Source organism: Opisthorchis viverrini, assembly GCF_000715545.1.
Source record: "Opisthorchis viverrini unplaced genomic scaffold opera_v5_176, whole genome shotgun sequence".
Lineage (NCBI taxonomy): Eukaryota > Metazoa > Platyhelminthes > Trematoda > Opisthorchiida > Opisthorchiidae > Opisthorchis > Opisthorchis viverrini.
This window is the reverse complement of record NW_008751834.1, coordinates 717,101-743,132: the sequence shown is the minus strand read 5'-3', so window position 1 is coordinate 743,132 and position 26,032 is coordinate 717,101. Positions and strand designations below refer to the sequence as shown.

The following is a 26,032-nucleotide window of genomic DNA, read 5'->3' as shown; positions in this document are numbered from 1 at the left end:
AACTGCCAATAGACATTGATGATTGTTGCAACTTTTCGCATTTCATTTACCGTTTACGCAAGCTAGAAAGCGGTTTACGCCTATAATACTACAACAAACTAAAATAAGAACACTTTTATTCAATGCAATTAGAAGTGAACAGGCCATCCATTCGTTGGCTTGGATATCAAACTTACACTATCCAAGATTACCACCCGGACATTGAAACATAGATTTTGCCGCATTATCCCGTGAAACACATTTCATTGAGTGTAAAACCGGTCCAAGGGAAACATATTCATAGGTGCCTTAGTCCCTTTCTGGATTTTCTCTCGAGGGAAGTTCGGTGTGTGCAAACAGTACTGGTGTTGGAGCGAATCCGGAAAAACACGTGAAGTTTACTAAAGGTGCCTCCCCCTTGAGGAAATTTTGTCCAAATGCTCCTCTGGTATGGTGAAACAGACCTAAAGACATTTGCATCAATAAACTCGAACTGGATATCTTAAGAGCATCTGCAGATTATTCCTTGCAAACTCTTCCCCTGGAACAGAAGCCACTTGTTCTGATGGGGCTCGATACAATGTAATATTTATCCGTATTGTGCTCATACTATTCATAACATGATAACAAGATCCCAAACACGAAGGTCATTTTGTAACCTGATAACCGCTCAGTTTTCCCTGTAGCTCGATTTATATGTACGTAGTCGAAACAGCACAAAGATTACAACTTACGGGTGATGTTGGGTTTTCCCATCCAGTTTGCATTTCAGCTGCTTCAGTCATTGATCCCTCGTCGACTTTGAAGATCTCCTGTGGCGTATCGTCTACAGATGGGTCTCGAAAGCCTCCAGTACAAGGTGAGGATTTGTTTTTTGCAAGTTCCCCGTTTCTCTCGGGAAAGAGCGGATAGTGAAGGTCAGAATCTACTTGGTACGATTCACTACAGAAAGTAGATGATTCGTGGAGTTGAGCCGACTGATCGACACATTTGTGAGAAATCTGACCTCCTTTTACCTCTAGATTCTCTCGAGTGCTATTACTCTGGGTTTCAGATGAGCAGCAACTCATTCCAGGATCTGATTCACACGCTGTACCAAGACCTTGCACGGATCCTACGTTTATCTGACGCAACCTATTCCAGCATGGACCCCGGTATAAATTGAATTTGCGTACCGAGGCTGATTTTGAACGTATATTGCGGAAATTCTGCATACAAAGAATATTTCTTGAGTCTAAGAGATCGCCTTCGCATTGCGAATGGTATAATTTTGTCCGTTTTACGGTGGGTTTTCGAAGTCCCAAGTCTGCATCACTAGATTGGGAAGTTGCCGAAAACTCGCTGCATGCCTTGGAATTCTTAGATAGGGTCTTCCGACTCGCGAGGTGGAATTGTCTACAGTCTTCGAAGCGATCTTCAGTTCCTTGATCTTGGGAGCCTCCGAGGAGAGTGTTCATTGCTACTGGTGAACGAAAACGGCTTGTTTCTCCGGAACCTAAGTAGAGGGAAAATATTGATATGAGTCAAAATGAAACGACAAACTTAACGGAAATCTTCGTTTTGCTACAAAATAATCCGTCACAATAGCGTTCCTGGTCTTTCGTTAGTTGCTCACTGTTGATGATTCCCAATGAGGACTGGCTTCATTTGGAGGACAAAAGCCCTATTGAAAGTTCCTAGAGGTCCTCACACATTCATCATTCTACGAGTAGCTCAGAAAACTAAATTCACCTCATTCTGAGAAGTCCTCGCTCGGAAAGACAATCAATACACGGCTACCTGGTGGTTTTTCTATAAATGAACGACTAGCGGCGCTAAATCCTGTCCATTTACGATTTAATCACATCGCTGCTCAGCGGGTCGCGGCTGAACGACGAAGTGTTCAAGTGCTAGCCACGAGGTCACGATTAAACCCTTCTGCGTTCTCGTCAGATTTTCACTGATTATGGTTCGAAAGGACGACGAAATCGCTGTAAAATACTTTTCGTTTTTCGATCATACCTTGGTCTCACTTACAAGAGTTTGTCCTTGTTCAACGAGACAATTTAAGAAGTGTTGGTTGCTATATCGTAACGGTGCGCCGGCTGTGTTAACGTCATTGGCTTTTCTAGGTTATGTTCCACCTTTAGAAATCAAAAGGTGACATGGGATTCTTCTACTGTGATTTTGTTCAACATGACTAAAAAAGACATTTTGTGAATCATAACGTATACTTTGGAAATAAATTGATATCTCCCAGAAATCAGTCTTTTTTCTCCGGGAGACTAGTCAAAAAAGGAAGTACTGTGGGTCAACCATCACACATTAACGCAGGGTTGAGTGATGTACTACATCACCAATGCTAGTGCAAGCTGGAATGGTGGCAAAATGAGGATACAAGGACCACCGAACAATAGTACTATCAGTGAGGTATAAAAATATAACACTGTAACACTCTTCCGGTGCCTAGCTGCCACGCCACCCAAAGGAAGCACGTGCAATGGGATACTGCCAGATTACCCAAGCCTAGACAGGGGAAGTCGAGATGCAGAGGTCGGGTTCGAACCACAGATATTCTGGTCACTAAATTCGCGCCATAACCACTTTAGCCATCTCGCCATCTCATTGAGGTAGAGAACCTTCAAAGCTAGAAGTCAGTAACGGTTTCTCCGGGGAAAGGATACAAATGGTGTTCAGATAAATCCACCTTCTTTGGGTAGTAGAAAATGCGGTTCCATAGACTGCAGAAGTATCCGCTGTCTAACGGCTGTATACATGCTGCGTATTCCTTTAGAACCTGGATATGACTTGTGAGTCATTTTGTTCAATCTATGAATATGGTCGTACAGATTTCAAGCATTCATTCATCATATGTTTTGGTTATTACCTCAGATAATCTCAAGGTAGTGTGGCCAAAGGATGTTGTGAGCAACCGCAACACCGTGTGAGGGTCGCACAGTCGGCATCTTTGAGCAAGATGTATTAGGAACGTGACTGGAAAACAGATATGCACACGACAGACTACTAATATAACTTTTGATATTACTGATGAAGCATGCGAGTAGTATATGTTTATCTCGATCCAATGCAAAGTGGGACTTATTACGGACTTTGTGAAACTGCCTTGCAGCATTCGTTTACAGTTGCATGACAGTCAATGAATATCCAGGAATGTTCAATAAGACGCGTCCAAGAAGAAGACGGATATGCAGGTGCATATGAAAGCTTTACTTTTTTTTGTCCAATAGTCTGTAACTCTTCAGTTGGTAATTTCTAATTAACAGCTCTGCTGCAAAGGGCTTTCCTCCTTTTACTGGTGAGAATGTCACAGGACTCTGGCTTCAAAGTACACAAACTCTTGTATTATTAACTTATGGGATGTGGCGCTCCTAAGGGGAGAAATTACGCCCGTGCGATTTACTGTAATGCGGCGCACCATCTTTATTGATCCCTAGCGAAAACATCGTTGTCTCTACGTTTGGTATGAGGTAGATGTTTGGTAGCTCCAGCCCAGAATTTACACCCCTGAAAATATACTGTAATGCGGCGCACCATCTTTATTGACCCCTAGCGAAAACATCGTTGTCTCTACGCTTGGTATGAGGTAGATGTTTGGTAGCTTCAGCCCAGAATTTACACCCCTGAAAATGATCAGCATGTGGCAGCGTGCAGGGTGATTAAAAGCGGCTCACATGAAGTCACAGTTGCTTTGGTGGGATTCATTGAAAAGCTTCTAATGGAGCCATTATTCGTCACAGTGTCCCTGATTGAAGGCTATTTTGTTCTATTTTGCGTGGTGTAGATCCACATCATATGGCTGAATTAACAGACACTTGCATGACCCCATTCCGAACATGGTCTCATGAGAAATGACTCAGACTAAATAGAGTTGCGATGAAACATATCCGATTTTAGATTTTCTGTCTTTTCAGTTGCGATAGTTCATGAAAACTTAAAAACCAACCCAACACCACTAGGTCTTTGTGGGGTCCGCCGTGCAACTGGTGTGTCACACTCTGTTGGCACAAAATTTTAGCAGGTTCCGAAACTAAAAATTTCCTTGGAATGCCGCATTCTCCACTGGTTTCACTTTAAGTCATAAAGAAGACTTTGAATATCATTTTTGTTTGAAAAATAGTACGTTGGTTATGTTTTTCTTGCTGTTGTCGTCCCTCCGGATGCCTTATTGAGAACACTGAACCTTCGAATCAGAGTAAATATATGGACGGGAAAGAAAAGGATTGAGTGCGGTGACCTACCAGAATCCATTTGACACTGGAACGTACACGACCCATCCAATAGTCTTGGGCTCGGAGCCACTGTATTCAGAGTGTCCAACCGAGTAAAAGAGTGCATCAGTGGGAGCACAGAACGACTCATTGGAAGTTTGGGCGATGGTAGGAGTTTGTACACGCAGAGAAACAATGCGACAAATCCTCGTTCGTTTTTTATTGGAGTGACGTTCAATTCGCAACGAAAAGGCTCCCCTAGAGATGGGAGACAAATAGGGGGTTTTATTGGATATTACGGATTCCAAAGACACTGTTGTGAAAATACTTTGGTACTATTGTAGGGGCTTCGTCTATGGTAAGTGCACTTAAGCCATTGACTGATCCTTAATACAGATATGCTTTGCTCACTGTAAATCCTCAAAAGTGTTTTTTCAGTATTTCGCATATTGTCTTTTGTGCAGTCAGATTTTGTCACTGAAGACCCGTTATTCTTCCTCAACTCCCTCGACTGGATCTGTTCCAACTTCAGGCACGTATGCTACTGGTCAATTTTATCAGTAGTTGAAATTATGTGCGTAAAGTTTCCTCAGGATATTTCCACAATTATACCAGATGCTTTCGGCAACAAAGTCTGATTTTTAATAAAAGTATTCAACGGGCAGTGTAGATTCTGAGGGGAGCCAACATTATGCTTGTCATTGTCTTTACTGATCAATTTTTAGATATTTCTGGCAGGAGTCGAAGTTGACGCATATATACAAACCCTTCAGTGGATATTCCCGTTATAATCTGTTATTAGATGGGGCAGATTGACAGCTTTCCAGAATTATGCAACACGCTGAAGACAAACGTCCATCGATGTAAGCTATTCAGCCTTAATTTTTGGGACAAACACCCAAAAATACATATTTTTTTTACAAAGGCGATAACACAATTGCCACGCGCATATTGTGTGCGAATGAAACTGGTAATGAGCAGTCGATAGCCACCAACTTTTGTGGAAAGCGGAGCGCCCGTGGGCTGCAAAGAAGGTTACTTCATCAAAAGGATGTCTCTCATGTACCTCGTCATCCGTCGACCTAAGCTTACCATTCACTTTCATCTCCGTTTCATTCGCTTGTGGCTCCGAAATGCACAGAGTGTGAGCTTTTATTCCGGAGGGTGTTTATTGAAGTTGGAATACAGACATTATAGAGATAAAAGGGCGAGACAAAAGGAAGAAAAAAGCCCAATTTGGATCTTCCTTGAACAAATGTTCCAGGGACAAGTTGATGTTCGTGTTGCACAGCCGTGTAATATACCCATGTGTATTTCACAAATTTTGCCTTTTACCTGTCAATGATCTCGACTCCTCTATGGTATGTGAACATTTGGCTTGTTCATTGTACAGGAGGGCAAATAGCCTGGGAACATTTGAAGCCGGCACTATTCACATGGAAAGATGACTACACCAATTCATTCTCAGCGCGCATGACTTGCATTCAAAATGAAGGATCAGTATTCTCCTCGAGCAATGTGACCGACCTAAAAATGTAGTTCTACCACATCGAGTAGTTCAAAATTACAATTCCATCAACCGATACGCCCTAGTGCAAGTAATTAACGTCAAATTTAAGAACGGAACCAGAGCGACGTTTAATAGGCCATACGGGATCCAAGCTGAAAAATGTGTCCCACAATCCGACATGGCTACTAGCCAACAGTGACCGTCCTCCAGCCAATCAACGTAACTTTACACGAATGAATGCCGCAGTCATCAATTGTAACGTTTTGTATTACCTCTGATGTTTTTTGATGCCAAAGGTGACGCAACTTGGGAAAAGCAAGACTAATGCGTTGGCTGTATCTGCCGCACTACTATCAAGGATAGTGCAGTCTCGGCGATATGTAGAATGTTCCATAACTTCCGATGTCTTTCCTTGAATCTCTGGAGCCTTGTTTGGAGGTTGTGGTCCCTCAGCATGACATTGCACTGCGTGCTTATGCTTCATGTACTGTTTCAAAAGATGAGAAAAATATTGTCATCGTATTCCAGATTAAAAGAGCTCTTGTTCGGAGGGACTTCCAGATAGGAATTCTGACGATCTGTCAGCGTTCACCAGGGCTCTTCACCAGTGATGCTACCAAGCAAAATAGACAGAGTGCTTGTAACATGGTTTCTGGAAAACTCCTTACATACTCACGAGCCAGCAAGTATGTAAAGACAAACAGCGCAGGGTGTCTGCAAAATCTCTGGGGAATACATTGTTGAGCATCTCGCTGAGTACTACGAACAGGTCATCATAATCAAATGCGCTCTTTAAGTCAATGAACGCTACGTGCATCCCGTTGCTTTACCATGCGTGAAGGTGTGGTTCACACATTCCTTCGTGATCGGGATCCTGGTTGCTGCTCTCCAGACCTTTCTTGAAGCGCTCTCGTAAGACAATTTAATCAGAGGCAAAAGGTTTAACTACAATGGGCGTGAGGCCGATTNTGTAACGTTTTGTATTACCTCTGATGTTTTTTTGATGCCAAAAGTGACGCAACTTGGGAAAAGCAAGGGGTATTCGTTAAGACTAATGCGTTGGCTCTATCTGCCGCACTACTATCAAGGATAGTGCAGTCTCGGCGATATGTAGAATGTTCCATAACTTCCGATGTCTTTCCTTGAATCTCTGGAGCCTTGTTTGGAGGTTGTGGTCCCTTAGCATGACATTGCACTGCGTGCTTATGCTTCATGTACTGTTTCAAAAGATGGGAAAAATATTGTCTTCGTATTCCAGATTAAAAGAGCTCTTGTTCGGAGGGACTTCCAGATAGGAATTCTGACGATCTGTCAGCGTTCACCAGGGCTCTTCACCAGTGATGCTACCAAGCAAAATAGACAGAGTGCTTGTAACATGGTTTCTGGAAAACTCCTTACGTACTCACGAGCCAGCAAGTGTGCAAAGACAAACAGCGCAGGGTGTCTGCAAAATCTCTGGGGAATACATTGTTGAGCATCTCGCTGAGTACTACGAACAGGTCATCATAATCAAATGCGCTCTTTAAGTCAATGAACGCTACGTGCATCCCGTTGCTTTACCATGCGTGAAGGTGTGGTTCGTACATTCCTTCGTGATCGGGATCCTGGTTGCTGTTCTCCGGACCTTTCTTGAAGCGCTCTCGTAAGACAATTTAATCAGAGGCAAAAGGTTTAACTACAATGGGCGTGAGGTCGATTTCTCTGTGATTACTGCATTCAATGCGAGCACTGTTTTTGAAAATATTTACCACAATCTATTAGCCCCAGTCTGTTCAGACGGTCTCTGTATCCAGCATGGGGCAGATAAGTTAGACCAGCACCGAATGAAGATACCACCCCCATTTCTGAACAAAATGTGTGGGAGTTAGTCTGGATCTGCCGCTCGTGTTTGCTTCCGAATCCTTCTTTGGTTCCGTGTTCACTTTACAGGGTTCCGTTGTACGTTAGAAATTGGGCTTAGCAAATTCAGGTGACCAGCTGAATTGTTGTTGAAAGAGTTCAACCCAGTGACAGAAGGCGTTATTCTTTCTTGGGAACAATCGCACCGTTTTAATCAGTTATTGTTTTGGGATATTTATGACGAATCAAAAGGCGTCGAATGCAGCTGCTTTTCATTTGATAAAGATTTTGAAATTATCCATAGAGAGCAACATTGTTGAGATGACTGAATCTGAAGATTGTCGTGACAGGTGCCTCTAAAAGCAGCAGTTGTAGACTTCATATAGCCTTATTCTGCAAAGCATTTCCCTCGGCTAGAAGCTCAAACCTGATTTCGGCATTATATAAATATGTTTCATACAAATTTGAAAAAAACGTAAACCGAGAGAAAGAGACGAATTTATCCCCGAAACGCCGGAAAATTACTCTGATCCTAATGTTTATTTATCATTTGTTGCTACACACCCATCGGGTGCACATTGAATGCCAAATTTATACGTGACCTACATTCGAATTACCACTACAAGCATTGGTTCATCAGCGCCTGATTAACGGTCATGTTAGTGGGTCTTAATAAACCTGATGAACAAAGTTACGCTGTGGACAAAAATTAGCTCAATAGATTACCGAATACCTAAAATATGTGCACGAGGTACTTCAAAACAAACAAACAGACAATTCATTCAAATTAGGGAGGGATTCTAAGCTGTTTGGCAAAAAAAGCATATACTGATGATGCCTCTCATAGAGACTGTATGTGGTGCCCGATTTTGTTGCTCAATAGGCGCGATCGTTTTAGGGGGATCACTGCAGTAACTGCCAATGCACTGCTGAGCTGCCTGACTAATTCGGAAAGGAAAACAACATAATCTGATAAGAAAATGGTGTATGTAGTTCTGTCAAGTGTGAAAACTATGGGTGGAAAGGACTATATCGTAAATCAATGGTGCAAAATCGGTTAAGTCAAGCACGAACACGATTGACGTGGACAAGACGCCGAACGTCACAGCTAATGGACGCACACTCACAAACACAAGTGTGTCACGTATTAGTCCAAAAGAGAGAGAGATAAAATCGCTGTACTGCGAACAATAAAACTCCAAAGGCTAATAACCAGTCAGAAGCGAAATGGATTTTTCCAGTGGCGCCAAACCTCGTTGTTTTGCCGGTGCATTTATTAGTTTACTCTCTGACCGTATACTTTGTTTAATACTTTGTATAGGATCTTTGTCAGTCACTACGTAATTCACCTATCTACGTCAGGTGCTGTCAGCAGATGTGCAGTAAACTCATCATTTTTAGACCTACATAATGAGAAAGTGTAGTTTATTCTCTTAAAAGTCACGCCACATAATAAACCGCCATCCGCCTCAACCTGTTCTATTCTCAATAAGCGTTCGGTGATCTTACCAAGTGAACGACGCTAGGTAAGAAGATAATGTAATTAATAGGCACGTGTTGCCGTGCGTCTGATTTTTCTATTGCCTCCTATCCAATATGTTTCCAGATGCGTTCATTCACATGTCCAAAATGTATTCTTTTATTCAGAGCATTCCATTTGCCAAGTCGCTCACAAGAAACGGTCAACGGACAACGATCCACATAACTGTTTTTGCCAAGTCGCTCACAAGAAACGGTCAATAGGTGACAACGATCCACATAACTCGTCGGGAGCGCTTATGAAAAGTAAAATTAGTCATTACGCAACGTTCAGCTCAAAACAAAACACACACTCTAGTTGTCAACTAAAATAACCCCTGTGAGAACTGAAACTATCAAAAGGATAAAAATATTTTTGGCCTGAATCGCATTTTAAGATCCACATACACACTTTAACTACACACCCATTGAAAAACTTGGTTCACAAGCACTCGTTTTCATTGAAACTTGTATAAGTAATTTTTCCACCTTGCTAGCCTCTTTGGTCACGCCCAATTTAAGTCGATTTCTTACTCACGTCTGGCACCAACAGTGTACCAAGCACCTCAACTTTTTGCACAACGATGAAAGTTAATGTGGGGAAGACACCACGTTCACCGCGCACATAACTTCAACCAGCATATGTTAAAGACTGGTATGCACCAACCACGCAGCTCATGCCCAAGACAGCGCTCACTGCGGCCACAATGTGATCTCCAAAAGTGTGACATCACGGTCAGCTATCCTAGGATGGCACCTGTACTTCACCCATTTATTTTAAGCTCAGATATCAACATAGGTATTAGTAGCGGTCAAATCCAGTACACCCACTGGTAAGATAAGTTTCCATATGTACTGACCTTGTTAGACACTTTAATTCAGAAACACATTCCATGGTTTGCCGAACAAGTTCATGGCACCTAGATCAAGTAGGTGATATCAAGTTATGGTCATACAGTTGTATAACGCTAGCAAGCGGTTCAAAGTTTAAATGCGTTTGAAACCTTATATGTGTTTGCAAAGCGTATTACATGGCACTAGGTCTCATAAAGCTACTTTACATAGCTGTTGGTTTACAGCTCCCAGCCAGCAGCTTACACCCGTTATTGAGAAAATCTGTGGGGTTTTAATCCAGTTATCAAGAGCGATGTTAGTATTTTGAAAAACACTTTCGGCATCACAATCGGGGTTGAATATTTGGAACCAGCTTCTGAATAAGCCGGTGAAAAATGGGGAAAAACGGTGAAAAAAACATCTTCCTTCCTCTCTCTCTGAATGTTTCCTAAGTGTAATTCCTCTAAACGTGCACATTAGGCTCTTCTGTTGTCTCATATCTCCCTCTGGAAGATTACAAGTACCCAAGTTATATGTTCGAATACAGAAACAGCATGGTAGTTTCTTCACATTTCCTCTTCATGGATTTCCTAGAAGAACAACAGTATGAATCGACCTCTGTGAACGCCATCTCGGAAACTCATTCCCCAGCATTACGTGTGGTGGTTGAAAATCACTACATTTTTGTCGGCAGACCAAAGGTTTCAATGACCCTGCTTCGAGTCATGCGATGTACAATGATTCCGGATAATTGGACACTTCTACAGAAACAGAAGTGGCACCGAGTTGGGTAAATCTTTACAATCTAATTTAGCTGTTCCTTCATACCCAAAACATAAGGATTAGACATTTGGCCTAGGAAATGGTTCATTGCAAATAAATGTTACTTGGTTTCTTACACCAGGCGGATTTGGTCTAGTTGAGAGCAAGCTACTTTTCCAAGAGTTGAATCTGAATATACAACTGGCACTGAAACTGGCCACTGACCATGGTCTTATAATGGTATATAGATGTTCTATGGAGGAAAATGTTGGTAGCTCAGGTAGCGTAGATGGCCAGAGTTTTGTTCGCTGAGCCGTGCAATTTGATTGCATACGTTTCAGCCCCAATCAAGTTGACATCATCAGTGCGTTGTTAGGGAGCGCAGAGGTGCGCAGCGATGGGTTGGTGTTCGTGCCAAAGCACAGCGTTTGCAAACTTCTGAAATCGAATTGTCCAGGTATAAAGGTGTTTCAGCAAGCAGAATAAAAATTGTCTCGATATCTCAAAACGTTTAAGCCAAGAACGGTTTGATTTTTTTGGTTATTATGCATCTCAAACTAACAATATGACGCTGGGGTACACCCCATTTCCTTTTAGTAGCCATCGATCTCAAGTTTCTAATTCCACATGTAAGTTTTAAACAATGTTTGGTAAAAACAGGGCCGGAAAAGTTCTTGTTCTTTTGCAGCAAACAGGCATTTTGTACTTCATCCCTCATGTCCATTCACAATCAAGAAAACATCACACCGTCACCTCCAGCTTTACCTGTCCGTTTGTACAGTGTAAGCTCCATGGTGAGCTCTGTTTGTTGGCAGAACGTGTGCAGTATTGTAGCTCGGTCTTTGGCACTTGTCGTAGGACCCCATAAAAAGTGACACATACTGCTGCGGGACATCACACTCGCACGGGGATAGCGAGTGAGCACCAAGAAACCATCGGAGCAGTAAACAATGGGAAAGTGTTGGGTAAGTGCGTTGCCCAAGACAAAGGCACTGTCTGCAATAAATGTGAAAGGAAATAATTAAACGCACGGAGGTTGAACTTTTGAAGTGACTAATGCATGAAAAAAAGAATATATTACACCGATAGGCGTATTTTATGGACTAATTCTCAGCTGACACTTATAGCGGTGCCTAATAATGACAAAATTGTGGATCACATGTTGTTATTCATTGTTATTCCGAAGTAATATCTTGACCATTCTCAGAAGGCAGACCAAAGGTTTCAATGACCCTGCTTCGAGTCATGCGATAATTGGACACTTCTACAGAAACAGAAGTGGCACCGAGTTGGGTAAATCTTTACAATCTAATTTAGCTGTTGCTTCATACCCAAAACATAAGGATTAGACATTTGGCCTAGGAAATGGTTCATTGCAAATAAATGTTACTTGGTTTCTTACACCAGGCGGATTTGGTCTAGTTGAGAGCAAGCTACTTTTCCAAGAGCTGAATCTGAATATACAACTGGCGCTGAAACTGGCCACTGACCATGGTCTTATAATGGTATATAGATGTTCTATGGAGGAAAATGTTGGTAGCTCAGGTAGCGTAGATGGCCAGAGTTTTGTTCGCTGAGCCGTGCAATTTGATTGCATACGTTTCAGCCCCAATCAAGTTGACATCATCAGTGCGTTGTTAGGGAGCGCAGAGGTGCGCAGCGATGGGTTGGTGTTCGTGCCAAAGCACAGCGTTTGCAAACTTCTGAAATCGAATTGTCCAGGTATAAAGGTGTTTCAGCAAGCAGAATAAAAATTGTCTCGATATCTCAAAACGTTTAAGCCAAGAACGGTTTGATTTTTTTGGTTATTATGCATCTCAAACTAACAATATGACGCTGGGGTACACCCCATTTCCTTTTAGTAGCCATCGATCTCAAGTTTCTAATTCCACATGTAAGTTTTAAACAATGTTTGGTAAAAACAGGGCCGGAAAAGTTCTTGTTCTTTTGCAGCAAACAGGCATTTTGTACTTCATCCCTCATGTCCATTCACAATCAAGAAAACATCACACCGTCACCTCCAGCTTTACCTGTCCGTTTGTACAGTGTAAGCTCCATGGTGAGCTCTGTTTGTTGGCAGAACGTGTGCAGTATTGTAGCTCGGTCTTTGGCACTTGTCGTAGGACCCCATAAAAAGTGACACATACTGCTGCGGGACATCACACTCGCACGGGGATAGCGAGTGAGCACCAAGAAACCATCGGAGCAGTAAACAATGGGAAAGTGTTGGGTAAGTGCGTTGCCCAAGACAAAGGCACTGTCTGCAATAAATGTGAAAGGAAATAATTAAACGCACGGAGGTTGAACTTTTGAAGTGACTAATGGATGAACAAAAAATGAATATAATATATATATATAATACATGCGTATTTTATGGACTAATTCTCAGCTGACACTTATAGCGGTGCCTACTAATGACAAAAATTGTGGATCACACATGTTGTCATTCATTGTTATTCCAAAGTAATATCTTGACCATTCTCAGAACGTCTTTACATCCACCTATGAGTCATCACGAAATCTGTGCTGCAGAAAATAACGCCCCGGCTGCTGAATGCCTCTTTACCTTACTACTGGGTGCCAGCAGCCCAATTTACGCGAACTGAAGAGACTACAGAGACTACGTCAATTTGTTTCTGACAGATAAAATAAGGAAGATTGAGAAATCCCTCGCTTACAGAATTAAAACTCTGGTAGATTGGTCAAACACAAACTGATAATCAGGAGGGAAAACTTATCTTGGTCGTGTTAGACAACGCTTGTTTTACAATGAAGATGCAACAACTGTCCCCGAATGTACTAAGCTTTGATGATCGACTGAAAATGCTCTGCTGGTAAGATAAATCGGAAGAACTGAGGTCAAAAACCTAAGGCCAACAACCTAGTGAACACGGGGAGAGAAAATAAAATATGGTGACGAATCAAAACGAATTTCTAGCTGGCGCGGGGGATCAAGTGGGCTACATGCCACCAACCTTTGCCTGATTCTCTCAAGTGTATGTGTAAACAGTGTAAGTAAACAGTTTCGTTTATTTTGCAACGTTAAAAAATAAGTAGTTGGCTACTAAACCAGCTCACGAATCCGTTGTGTACAGCTCCACATCTCAGTCAGCGAAAATAGATGAATGTTGTTCCTCGGTTTCAGACTATGACAGGACAAGATCTGCACAACCCCGAGATGGCTGCCCAGCAGTTTGGTTTTCTGTTTATGTTCAACTTGCATCACAAAATTTTAATGATCAGCTACCAAACATTTGTTGGTCACTAGATTTCTAAGTGCAGACAGTTTCGTCTTTGCCTCAATAAAAATAAAATTGGTCGCATAATGCTCCCCTATACATCACAAACAAAATGGAAAATAATGAGGTCCATGGATTGTGATATCATTTGTTCTTGGTATGTAAGCGGCGAGAGTTTGATTACATCGTGCGCAAAGCTTTTCACCGAGTTATACCATAATTAACTGCGTATCACGGACAGATTACCCGTCAGGTTAAAAATTGTTCCTGCTGTGATTTTTGTACAACCTAATAGCATAAGGTAGATGTCGAACAGGTGAATATAATAATCGGTTGTGTTGACTTTATGATGAATCCAAGCAACTACGGACACCCACTCAATCCCGCACTGACGATGTCACCTTGAGTGTTCCCTGAGAACATCATAAACGAGAGATTCAGCTGGGTTCCAGGTGGGTCTTTCGAAAGAACCAAATTAGTTTGCAAATGGGTGTATATAAGCCAAGCATTCATTTGCCACTGTGTATGGTAAACCAATGTGAAAGTTTTAATTTCTGGGTTCAAAATGAAACAGACTCTCCACTCAAACGTGATAGGGTTGGCAAAATAAAAAAACAGCGTGACTTCATAACGGACGTTAATACACCTTAAAGGATTATGGTTTCATGAGCTGATGAAGGAGCACCGAAAAATTTTTCGACACGACTTGATAGTAATTTTTCTAAACGAGATAAGGATACTAGAAATTGGGTCTCATCTCTCGTCTCTCATCTTTCTCGTCTGTACCACATGAAATAAGCCGCATTAACGAGGTGGGTCAGAAAGTATGAGATTAGGGTGATCAACCGCCTCCAAGTGAAATAGATCGAAAAAGCCACGCCAGACCGGATTAACCGAAAATTTGCTTGCTTGGGACAACAGGAAAAGCAATAAGCTTGGGATACTTTGCAAATGAATGAATTCATTTAGTGTTTGTAATCAGTAAAATTATCACCGTGAACTACCAGCTATCCTGGAAAGCTGTATTCATATCATTGGATGCTTCTAATGCAATGAATCTCTGGGGTCTAGCCGGCTGGTCACCGTTAAGTGCTTTCCAAAATTTTTCCTGTTTAAACAAAGCTTCCGAGAGGATTCCCTAATAATTTACCATTTAAGTTAATATTTTTTTCTTTATGATACAAATTAGATCACAGAATTGCAAATGTTTCCATCTGAATTGGGAAAAACATTATTCACTTCCCAAATGCATATTAAAAAAAATTGTTAGAAAAAGCTCCGGAATTGCGAAATGAACAACAATCATTCAAATTACGCAGATGAAAATGTAAAGCCCAACGCTAAACCAAGGGAAACACAGGATAGCGCGTCGCGTAATACTACTATTCCAAGCCATAATCTGGCCTAATTAGGGAAAAATTATCGACAGGAATTTGGATCATTGTCGGCGTTCTTTAGCTGCTCATTGAGTGTCACCCGAGAGGCTTTTTATGAGAGAACCCTAAGGGATTGGTTCGAAAAGTAGCACCATGATAGGGGCTGCGTCCAAACTAGACCAGATGAAAGGGTGGTTCCATATTGACAGTGTATATGTATTACGTGGTTTCTTCCAAACTGCGATGCCCCTGGAAAATTCTGGTTTCGGTGACATCTTCAACATAACTGAATCTGATTAGTCAGGTTATCTTCACAACACACTCAATCATCAATCAACTAGGGTATAAGTTTCAAGAGCAATTTTTTAGGGAGACACTATGTAAACTGTTTTTGGAAATCGATTTTCATGCACCTTCTACGGTACCAGGGACGAAAGGACGTTCGTGTTCATACATTTTGACAGCACCAAAACCTGAATTAACTTTTGTGTTGAACGCTCGGTCAGAGTACAACCTATTATCCGTACTAACTGGTGGCCAAACGGTTAGTCTGGTTAGTCTACATGCTCCAGGAGAGCAGTAGACTTTAAATGTAGGTTGCACCAACCAGAAGCAGCAGACACTGTAATTGGTCAGCTCGTTAGTGCGACAACAATTGAGTTGGCTGCTGCGCGAACACAAATTACAGGCGTCAATCTAAAAAACGCCATTTTCTTGAGGGAACTGAGCTTGGATGTGCAGAGCTAAATCCTCTGTGTCGCGACGTATCTTGTATAACGAAATAAAAATTATCCGTATCCACCATACGATTCGGAAACGTATTTGCTTTGTGCACCGGCAGCAAACTTGTATGAATAGGTTGGAGTAAACAAACCAACATGCAACCAGTTAATCAGCTGAACACTTACTAATTCCCCGTAGTTGACAAAAATAGCGCTAACTAATCTATAACCGACCCTGAAATGTCGTGGCAAAACTCCTTTTTAGGTTGGCCCCTCACTATCAGGTAACCACTCCTAACAACACTTTCTTGTTTTGCGCTTTTGGTTTATTCAACCTGGGAATATAGGATGCCAACCATTCATCTAACTGGGGTGTTGGTTTTCAAAAAACAATGAACTGCCAATGAATACAAACGATAATTAAGGGACAGCTATCTGCAAATACCATTTATCTTATGGGTTTGCTTTGATGTGTTGCGTGAATTAAGAAACGTTTGACTGGCACAATCGTTTGTAATAGGTCTGCTAGCCCACGCCCCACAGCTAGGTTAAAAGTCATAGCCCTCAAAGATGAAGAGAATTCCATACAACAGGCAGATATGCGTATATCCGCACTTTTGGTAAGTGTTGTACCATGAATCGTCTACGTGGGCAGTAAATCCTATTCCGACACAACTGCTTGGCACCACTTCAATCATATTGTAGGCTGATTTTACTGGAGTACTCGGAACGCAAATAGGCCGAATTTTTTCTGCTCAGGTGTATTCAGTGAGTGCTCAACAATGTATTTTCGCGCCAAATTTTTAAATGTTCTTGATTCTTATCTTGGTTGTGCAAAAACTGTCGATGGGGTGCAAAATCTATCAGGTTTGCATCAAATAAAGTGCAGAACTGAACACGTTTTTATTGGTGAATTCTGTTACACAGTCACCGAAGATGTCTTCATTTCATTCACGCTACTGGACAGCCGATTTTCTGAGTATACACTACCAATAACCTAATTCATTCATTTATGAAGGAGAAAATGCTCTTAACTTTTCTAACAATCTCATACTGTAAACAAATACCACAAAGTATAAAAAAATTCGAAAAACTGTTGTGTAGAAAAATAATTCCCACGCAAAACCAAGATGAGACGAACGCCAGACCATGTCAGTGACACGTCCAGCCACCTAAATCTTGCAGTATCTTTTCTATTATGTATATCGCCTTCTGGTAAATACTCTACGTTGCTTTAAGTTACTACTCGGTTAAAATATTAGCGATTTCGCAACCCTTTCCAGATAAGAAATTTCTGGGAGTTGGTACGACATTCACATCCAAGTCTAAAATCTGGTGATTTCAAATGACTGATTTAAAACCAAAAGCTTGATTTACTCAAGTCCCTACTCACAAGGGTTTGGTAATAACGTATTAGCAGATGCGTATAGTACATCCGTGCTCATAATGCTGCTGCCATTCTCTGCTAAAATGAAATCAAACGGACTGTGCTATCATCTGGTTTTCAAGAAAAACATACGCATAAAGGATCAAGTGCCTTTGATCCATTACAAGAATCCCTAGCTGGATCACTGGGTACTACTCATTTTCAGTGCAGCATCGGGTCTAAAATCGGTTAAGGCAAAGACACAATTTTCTTGCCCCATTCAGGTTCATCACCGAGCACAATGTTACTCTATGACTACTGTTCGTAACGATATGAAACTTGCAATCATTTCTCATAAATATCTACATGACATGATGAAACATGAGACCACGAGAGCTCTAAGTTGAACAATATCAAGAATATGGGGAAGCATGTTTGGTATTTAGAACGCCGTATTATTTAAAAACAAAAGTTTCTCAAGATGTTCAGAAGACTGGCCTTAAGTTAGATGTGCGTCAGCGTAGTTGTGGTCACATATCGGTCCAGTCTGTTGTCAGTCCTCTGAAAGAAGTGCAACAATTTGATCCCATATTCATGCTCGATTAGTTTTCTGTCACCTGTCTTATTCGGCAGGTGTCCGAGTTCCCAATCAACATGTAAAATATAGGAAAACTGATGAATGTTGCGGTTCACATAATATCCGACGAGCCGAAACCCGAATTTGAACGCACGTTGGACGCATTACAAATATTGTCTCATTAGCATGTCCCTACTCAAGATGGACTTCCACAGTTACTTCGGAGCAACCTCGGGCACCCTAATTGGATGTCACAGTTCATTAGTTGAGATGTTTTAAATTGTAACCCCATTATCTTATTTTTGCCTACCAGATGCTGCCCTGCGTATAAAAATACCAAATATTACTTGTGTTCGAGGACTACTGGATTCATAAATAATCCGTGCATTTTTATCACCTAGATTTCTTTACTTCTCCTCCTCTGTTCAAGAAACAGGCTTATCTTTTCGTACCTTGCATCTTTTCAGTAGATACTGATACAGTTTCGAATTTTCAGTGTTTAAACTGTTTCCTCTTTATACCACCAGTGTCTGCAATAATAGGGAGATGACGTCGTCACGTCTAAAATTAGTCGATCTGCTCAAACACCAGACACAAGTTTACTGCATCTATTCGAACATTTGGACCTTATCATCTGCCGCAACAATCTTTGCATTGAACTGTCAGTTCTGCCGGCTAATCTTGCGAGCCGAATATGACCCTGTTCACCTGAACGCATTTGTGTGATATATAAACAGGAGTCCTTATCAAGTGCTTGTATGTATCTTGGCAGTATCTTTAATTCTGGGAAAAAACGAGGCACAATCCGTGTGCGCGGAATCTTCCAAATCAGGTTTGTTAACGTTTCAGAAGAGCTTGATAAACAATCGGTAGTTTTTATTTGGGTAACGTTTCGCTTTGGCACAAAAGCTTCATCAGGCCAAGTGAGCGGGTCACCAAACTGGCCAGGTTATAAGGCAGACAGGGAACCAATCACTAAGTCAGTCCTCTTCAGATTATCACACTAGATCAGTGTTGAGTGTCAATTACGGCTCTTGTCGGCTAGTGAAGTCAAGTAAAGTAAATTTCTTGTTTTGGTGGATTGCGGGGGGGGGGGTAATTGATTCTGATTCTGTTTATCAAGCTCTTCTGAAATGATGACTTCTAAATCGGTTTCAAACCTTTTCAAATTGATTGAAAACAACTACGGACAAGGTTAGTTAACGTTTGGAGGAGACAAGTCCGCCAATTAACTTTAATCTACTTATTGATTTCATTCTCTCGGTGATTACCCACTTATCCCCAAAATATCAAATAGCCACATTAAGCCAGTCCGATAAAACATGACTAGGCTCTTTCAAGTGATATGCACATGCTGCGTGCAGATAGTTTGGTAAGAAAAGATTAACTCAGGAGCTGGTATATATATATATATATATATATCAGGAAATTTGAAAAATCCTGAATATGCACCCATGCACACATAATGTCAACGGGGAGAACACGCGAGAGTTACCAGGTAGCCAAGCCTGGTGCGTATTCTCGGCGAAATCAAGTGTGTAAAGATCACCCTCTAATGTAGACGTGACCATACCAGCTTAGTTTTTATATTGTTTCTTGCTTACAAACAAAACACGGGAATTTTTCTAGTGCTAGTGCTTAGCGTCCAGCAGATGCGATTGATGCTTTGTAGACACCAGGCAACAGAAGTAGCAAAGGTCCCTTTGGCAACACAGTTTAGCTTCCACACGCGTAAATTGCTATGGCACGCTCAGATGCATTTCTCACTCCGTCGTTTGGCAAAAGCGAGGGGTGGTTTTACCACCTGAAATTCGCTATTTGGCAAGCAGATACATCTAATTGGTGAGTATAACTTCTGAGTATTCTACGTCGATCCACATGAAAATTGGTACATGGTACTTTTTGGTTTATGTTTCCTCAGGTATCCGAAGCTATCTTTTATGCTGTATAACAATGGTGATGATGGGCAGTGCTGTTCATGAAACCACGAATTGCGCATACTGCTGGCTGGACTTAGCTGAGCCCTCTACTTATCTTGTGCTGAACAAGGTGTTATGATTAGTGGTCAGCCAACATGAGCTGAAAATCGTCAAAAGACCTTACACATTCAGAAGTGACGGTACGCGGTTCAACATAATGTTTATCCGGAGTTTCGTGCGGCTAGCTTTGATTTGTCGCAGCGCATCAATGTTTGTTGGATAATCGTTTTTATAAATTTATTCGCTGTTTGCCATTTTTAATTTTGGCAATGTTATCCGGGAGATGGAGGTGGCTTTGTGTCATGCAACTTCGGTTTAAGTCTAGCTTAGTCTCATGGTAATTTATTTGTCGTTTAAACGTTCGCTCGGCAGAAAGGATAACAACAATGCGGTTTTCAAATGAACGCATTTATCAACTCAGAAGTTCAGTAGGCGGCCTCTCTCCAGTAGGGTCAAACATACTTGCACTTATCTAACAATAAATTAAGAAAACGTGGGGGCGCAACCACCAACTGTAATGCACCTACGAAGCGGACACGAGACCGAAAGGCTCATTCGCATANAACTCAGGAGCTGGTATATATATATACATATATAAGGAAATTTGAAAAATCCTGAATATGCACCCATGCACACATAATGTCAACGGGGAGAACACGCGAGAGTTACCAGGTAGCCAAGCCTGGTGCGTATTCTCGGCGAAATCAAGTGTGTAAAGATCACCCTCTAATGTAGACGTGACCATACCAGCTTAGTTTTTATATTGTTTCTTGCTTACAAACAAAACACGGGAATTTTTCTAGTGCTAGTGCTTAGCGTCCAGCAGATGCGATTGATGCTTTGTAGACACCAGGCAACAGAAGTAGCAAAGGTCCCTTTGGCAACACAGTTTAGCTTCCACACGCGTAAATTGCTATGGCACGCTCAGATGCATTTCTCACTCCGTCGTTTGGCAAAAGCGAGGGGTGGTTTTACCACCTGAAATTCGCTATTTGGCAAGCAGATACATCTAATTGGTGAGTATAACTTCTGAGTATTCTACGTCGATCCACATGAAAATTGGTACATGGTACTTTTTGGTTTATGTTTCCTCAGGTATCCGAAGCTATCTTTTATGCTGTATAACAATGGTGATGATGGGCAGTGCTGTTCAAGAAACCACGAATTGCGCAGACTGCTGGCTGGACGTAGCTGAGCCCCCTACTTATCTTGTGCTGAACAAGGTGTTATGATTAGTGGTCAGCCAACATGAGCTGAAAATCGTCAAAAGACCTTACACATTCAGAAGTGACGGTACGCGGTTCAACATAATGTTTATCCGGAGTTTCGTGCGGCTAGCTTTGATTTGTCGCAGCGCATCAATGTTTGTTGGATAATCGTTTTTATAAATTTATTCGCTGTTTGCCATTTTTAATTTTGGCAATGTTATCCGGGAGATCGAGGTGGCTTTGTGTCATGCAACTTCGGTTTAAGTCCAGCTTAGTTTCATGGTAATTTATTTGTCGTTTAAATGTTCGCTCGGCAGAAAGGATAACAACAATGCGGTTTTCAAATGAACGAATTTATCAACTCAAACGTTCAGTAGGCGGCCTCTATCCAGTAGGGTCAAACATACTTGCACTTATCTAACAATAAATTAAGAAAACGTGGGGGCGCAACCACCAACTGTAATGCACCTACGAAGCGGACACGAGACCGAAAGGCTCATTCGCATAGATCTTGAAAAATTAGTGTTTTAAGAAGTATTCCTAAACGCTAATGAGTTTCCAATTGGTTGAGCATCAACAGGTGTTAGCATTCAACTGAGGTGTCGGGAGCCATGAGGATCATATTCCAGATTGCAAACATATGTTACTCAAGGCCTCATCAGCAACATGCACCGTTACACACTAATTACAGTGCTTATAATAGTCACTCAAGTGTTACTAACTTTTTTTCAACTTTGCTTGCCCTCATTTGAGTTTGTTGGAAACTTGGATGTTGGATCACGCAATCGGGAGACTCGGCCCTTGGCACGCACTCGCTAAACGAATGTGGTGCAGTTGCTGACCTAAACTAACGAGACTCGTCTAAGTCATGCAGAGATTACCCGAGTCTTGCCAAACTAGCACGAACTGACGTATTTGTGAAGGTAAAAATAGTTTAATTCTTTTTTCTCTATTCCCTTTTTTAGTGAATATACTGACCGGGAAGAGAAACACTAATGGGTATTCGCGATATCGTGCTACTCACAGATAAGCCCATAGTCTGTGATATTTTTAACCAAGTATGCCCAACACTAATCACCATAGGTTTCAGTCTGCCTTATTTTCGAGATATCGCAGTATATTTGACTTGACGGACAACATGACCGATATGGTTGCTGAAGATTCTCCGGCGACTAATGCGCGGCCTCGTCCTCCTTGGAGACCGCCTGCTCAAATCTAAATTAGACACAATTCACAAGTAGCACTCATTTACACACAGATTTCGCTGAAATGGGGGAAACTCGGATGGATTGCAGTGATCTTAGTTGAATAATTGAGACAAAATCTTAATCCCCAGGAAATCAATGTCAACTTCGCGTATTTGGTTCTTATTTCAGTGTTCTACGTTGCTTTCTCCACTTTAGAATTCCTTGGTAGATAGAGACAAATGTTATGCATGCGTAAAGTAACGCATCGTTTTAGATTACATCTGTCCTCATCTGGAGAACCTGCAGTCAGTTTAGAGGTTTTACTAACGTTTTGGTCAAAGTGTAGGAGCTTGTACTGATCATATATCGAATTAGTCCCGTTACAGATTCATAAGGCGAAATTCGTTATAAATTCACTACTTGTGTGTAACATGCAAGTATAAAAAATGCCATCGCGAAACCACATTTATACTATTTCATGAGCAATTTTCGTGCCGAGTTTAGTGAGTGCCGAGTTATACCGGATCTGTCTGTAAAAAAATTTCAGCATGGATACTTAGGTCTGCAGCGGCAGCGATTATCAGAGTAGGCGTGTGCTCAAACCTGACCAGATGTAAACATTGCCAAATTGCTTCTATTTGCACATTCAACTTCCTTCATGAGAAATTCTGACTTAGTTACTAAGCTTGTAAAATAAATAAGTCTGGTTACCTTGAGGTTTCAGGTTTTCGCCTAAACACATTCTGGACACTAAAATTTGCAGGGTAAATGTTGTGACAGACGTTCTATGGGCCTACTCAGCCAGTTCATTGACCGGTGAAAGCCTTACGGTAGTCTTCGGTTACATCATTCGAAGATCAGGTGAAGAAGAGTCAATGGAATAACAATCTAGATGTTTTCTGGTCGCTGCAGTTCTGCAGGGAACACAAGAATGGGTTTACGTACTAGGTTCTATAAATGGTGCGGCACCAATGATGCATCACTCGTGAACACAACTTTTAGCATCAGACTCCCAACATACGGAGATCAGCCCGATCTATCCAAACCGGACCCAGGTGCACAAATAGGACTGAGTTATTCGCCACCCTTGCACACCCAGTTCACAGATTTGTTCATTCTCTCGTGAGAGTGGGAACAAAACACCCTCGTATGTGAGTTCCCTGCATTTAGTTAGTTCCTGAACGCCGTGTAATCTTTCTCATTCATACTGATCTATGATATTTTGTCCTATTCTGTACTGGTAACGATGGGCTGCCGCTTTGCTCAAAAAACGGACTGGCAACCGAGGGTTTTATAACCCACACGATGTCAGGAGCTCAACCAGGCCTCATCTCATGGTTCCAGATTTCCAGTATGTTCCAACTTCTTTCTAAACTTGGAATCCCATCGTCTTTGAAGAAATTTCCTAGTTGTTGCTTGTCTAATAAATGAGAATAGGTTTTGACGGCTGAATTTGAATTTCTGAGCAGTTTGCAGAACAGTTCTCTCATTCCAGTGACAGGTTCAATAGATCTATTCTTCCAGTTCCTGTAAGTCACAACCAATAAGTTTATTCTCTATTTAGACATTTGGGCAGCTGGTCATTTCCATAAGTGGAATAAATTCTCTTTGGCTCCAGTAAAGCTAGCTACACCCGTTTTGGCTACTCGTCGTGTGTGAACATTTTTCATATTTGCTCGCTTGCATTTGAGTGCGTATTCACGCCAAGCGAATCCATTCAGCAACTTAAACAGCACTGGCACTACCATTCTGATTATGGCTGGTCTAGTTAACTTTGTTATGGGGTCGACCAACCGTGAGAAGCGTGACTTCCAAACCAGCTGGCCCACTCAATGTTTTTCAAACCAAACCGGATTTGGCCCTGGAGTGCAAAAGATTGCAATTTTACGGATTTTAGAATTCAAATGGCCTAAGATTATTAAGCTTACAGTGAATAAAAACATAATTCCCAGGATTTGGAAAATTACAGCCTGATCACTTTGAGACATCTATTCTACTGACTAAAATGAATAAATGCAGAATAAATCGATCGGAATGAGACAATGGGAAGCTTTCAGCTTATTGGGGATTTTCCCTTCCCTACCAAATGAATTAAAAACGAGGAGGAAAAATAGTTCCAAGCAATGCTACTAATGGTTACCCGAATTAACTGGGATACATATCCGATAGTCCACTCTGAAACCTAGGCATCACGATATGCATACGTTTGTTGCTAGGGCCTGTCATTCATTGATTCAGTTACATACCTTGCATATCGATTCTTTTTCGCGCGATACATTTGATATGTGAGAATGTCCTCCTTGCTTAATCCAGTATAGACCTTGGTTTCGTTTAACTCTCGGGAAACTTTGGAACAAGAAAATGGTTTACTTCCACAAAAACCAGGAACTGGTTGGACATCGAAAAAAATGGTGTACATTTAAAATTCACTGATGACATTTTTGCACCTGAAGTGGCTCAATCAAAAGGTATAAGCGTAATTTGTATGTCAGTGTCGGAAGGCATTCGTAAATTGGTTGGTTAAATATAAGTTTGCATCAGTAAAATGAACGTGGCATATTTTACGTATGAAATACATCACAACCTCATCGTAAGATAAATAAATGTCAGATTCCTCAAAAGCAGTTCCAGTTTCTCATCACCATTTGATCTGGAGATATTTTAGTTTTTGTGTCGGGAAACTGTAAACTGAAAGACCTGTGGTTTGAACCAAAGTTCAATATCCTGATGGCACCTGTCTAGATTTGGAAAAGCTGGCAGTCTCAGCCCTCGGGCTTCCTCCGGATAGCATGGCAGCTACACACTAAAAAAGCACTACGTCCCACCCATCATTATTCGTTTATTATTTCTTCAGAATGTGCTCATAAGCTGGTTCAGCACTCTACAGCTTTCTTAGTCTTTATACTAGGTGGAACTCCAGATAACCAGGTATCCAAGACATCATCAATGCGGGTTTTGCCCCATTGCTCGCGACGCACTTTGAACAATTGAAATGACCCAGTGATAGGTTTTGAAACATTTTGAGAGGGGACCATCTAAATTGGCTGGTTTTACGGTGTCTAATGGATGCTTAATTTTGGATGATCACTGAACTTTCATGGGATATCGTCTTCCTAAATAATCGGAGTCATCTAGTCAATGGATATACAAGCCTGCTCCTTTTGAAACGTGCGTAACTTATGTCAATTATAGGTGTGTGTGCGTGTTGGTCCAAAAACTCGTATACTGCGTAATGACAATAACCATTGGTCATTTTACTGACGCTTCCCTTCACAATCACTGTGCCCTTATGAGATAACGCGAAATACGTCTCGCATTCCGCATGACCGGAAATCAACCTATGAGAACAGATGATCAAATGCGTGCAAATTAACTGGGACAATCGTTTCAGGAAACGATTGGTTTTTGTGAACTAGAATGCTATGAATTCGACGTGTGTGAAGTAAATCATCGATCGCAATTTCTCTTGCTGTTTTATGTAAATGCTCGCTCCCATCATAAATTCAGAATTTTGAGATTTAGACGACTTAATTCAAAGTTTATGAGCAGCACGGTTTTGCGCCAAGACCGGCCTTGAGAAAAAGCTCAGCGTAATCTTATCTTTACCTGCACAAGTTGGAAGTTCTAAAGGCGGGATTCGTTGGCTAACTGGAAAATGTTGTGTGCCGTGCTGGGGACCTGGTTGACGAAAATTGGAAGGCGATATAACGACCAATAATGCACCTGAT

The 26,032-nt window shown here is 41.5% G+C and overlaps 2 protein-coding genes across 2 annotated transcripts; both read right to left on the bottom strand.

Annotated features, from left to right (window-relative positions):
* Positions 1-2,474: 2,474 nt before the first annotated feature.
* T265_07610 (hypothetical protein) lies at positions 2,475-10,982 on the bottom strand (the record flags this gene model as incomplete). Its single annotated transcript, XM_009173174.1, has 3 exons — positions 2,475-2,605; positions 4,218-4,445; positions 10,823-10,982. 3 exons carry the CDS (start codon positions 10,980-10,982, stop codon positions 2,475-2,477), a joined length of 519 nt encoding a protein of 172 aa, XP_009171438.1.
* Positions 10,983-11,380: 398 nt separating this feature from the next.
* Positions 11,381-12,247, bottom strand: T265_07609 (hypothetical protein; the record flags this gene model as incomplete). The annotated part of the gene is made up of 2 exons (XM_009173173.1): positions 11,381-11,646; positions 12,088-12,247. 2 exons carry the CDS (start codon positions 12,245-12,247, stop codon positions 11,381-11,383), a joined length of 426 nt encoding a protein of 141 aa, XP_009171437.1.
* Positions 12,248-26,032: the final 13,785 nt, after the last annotated feature.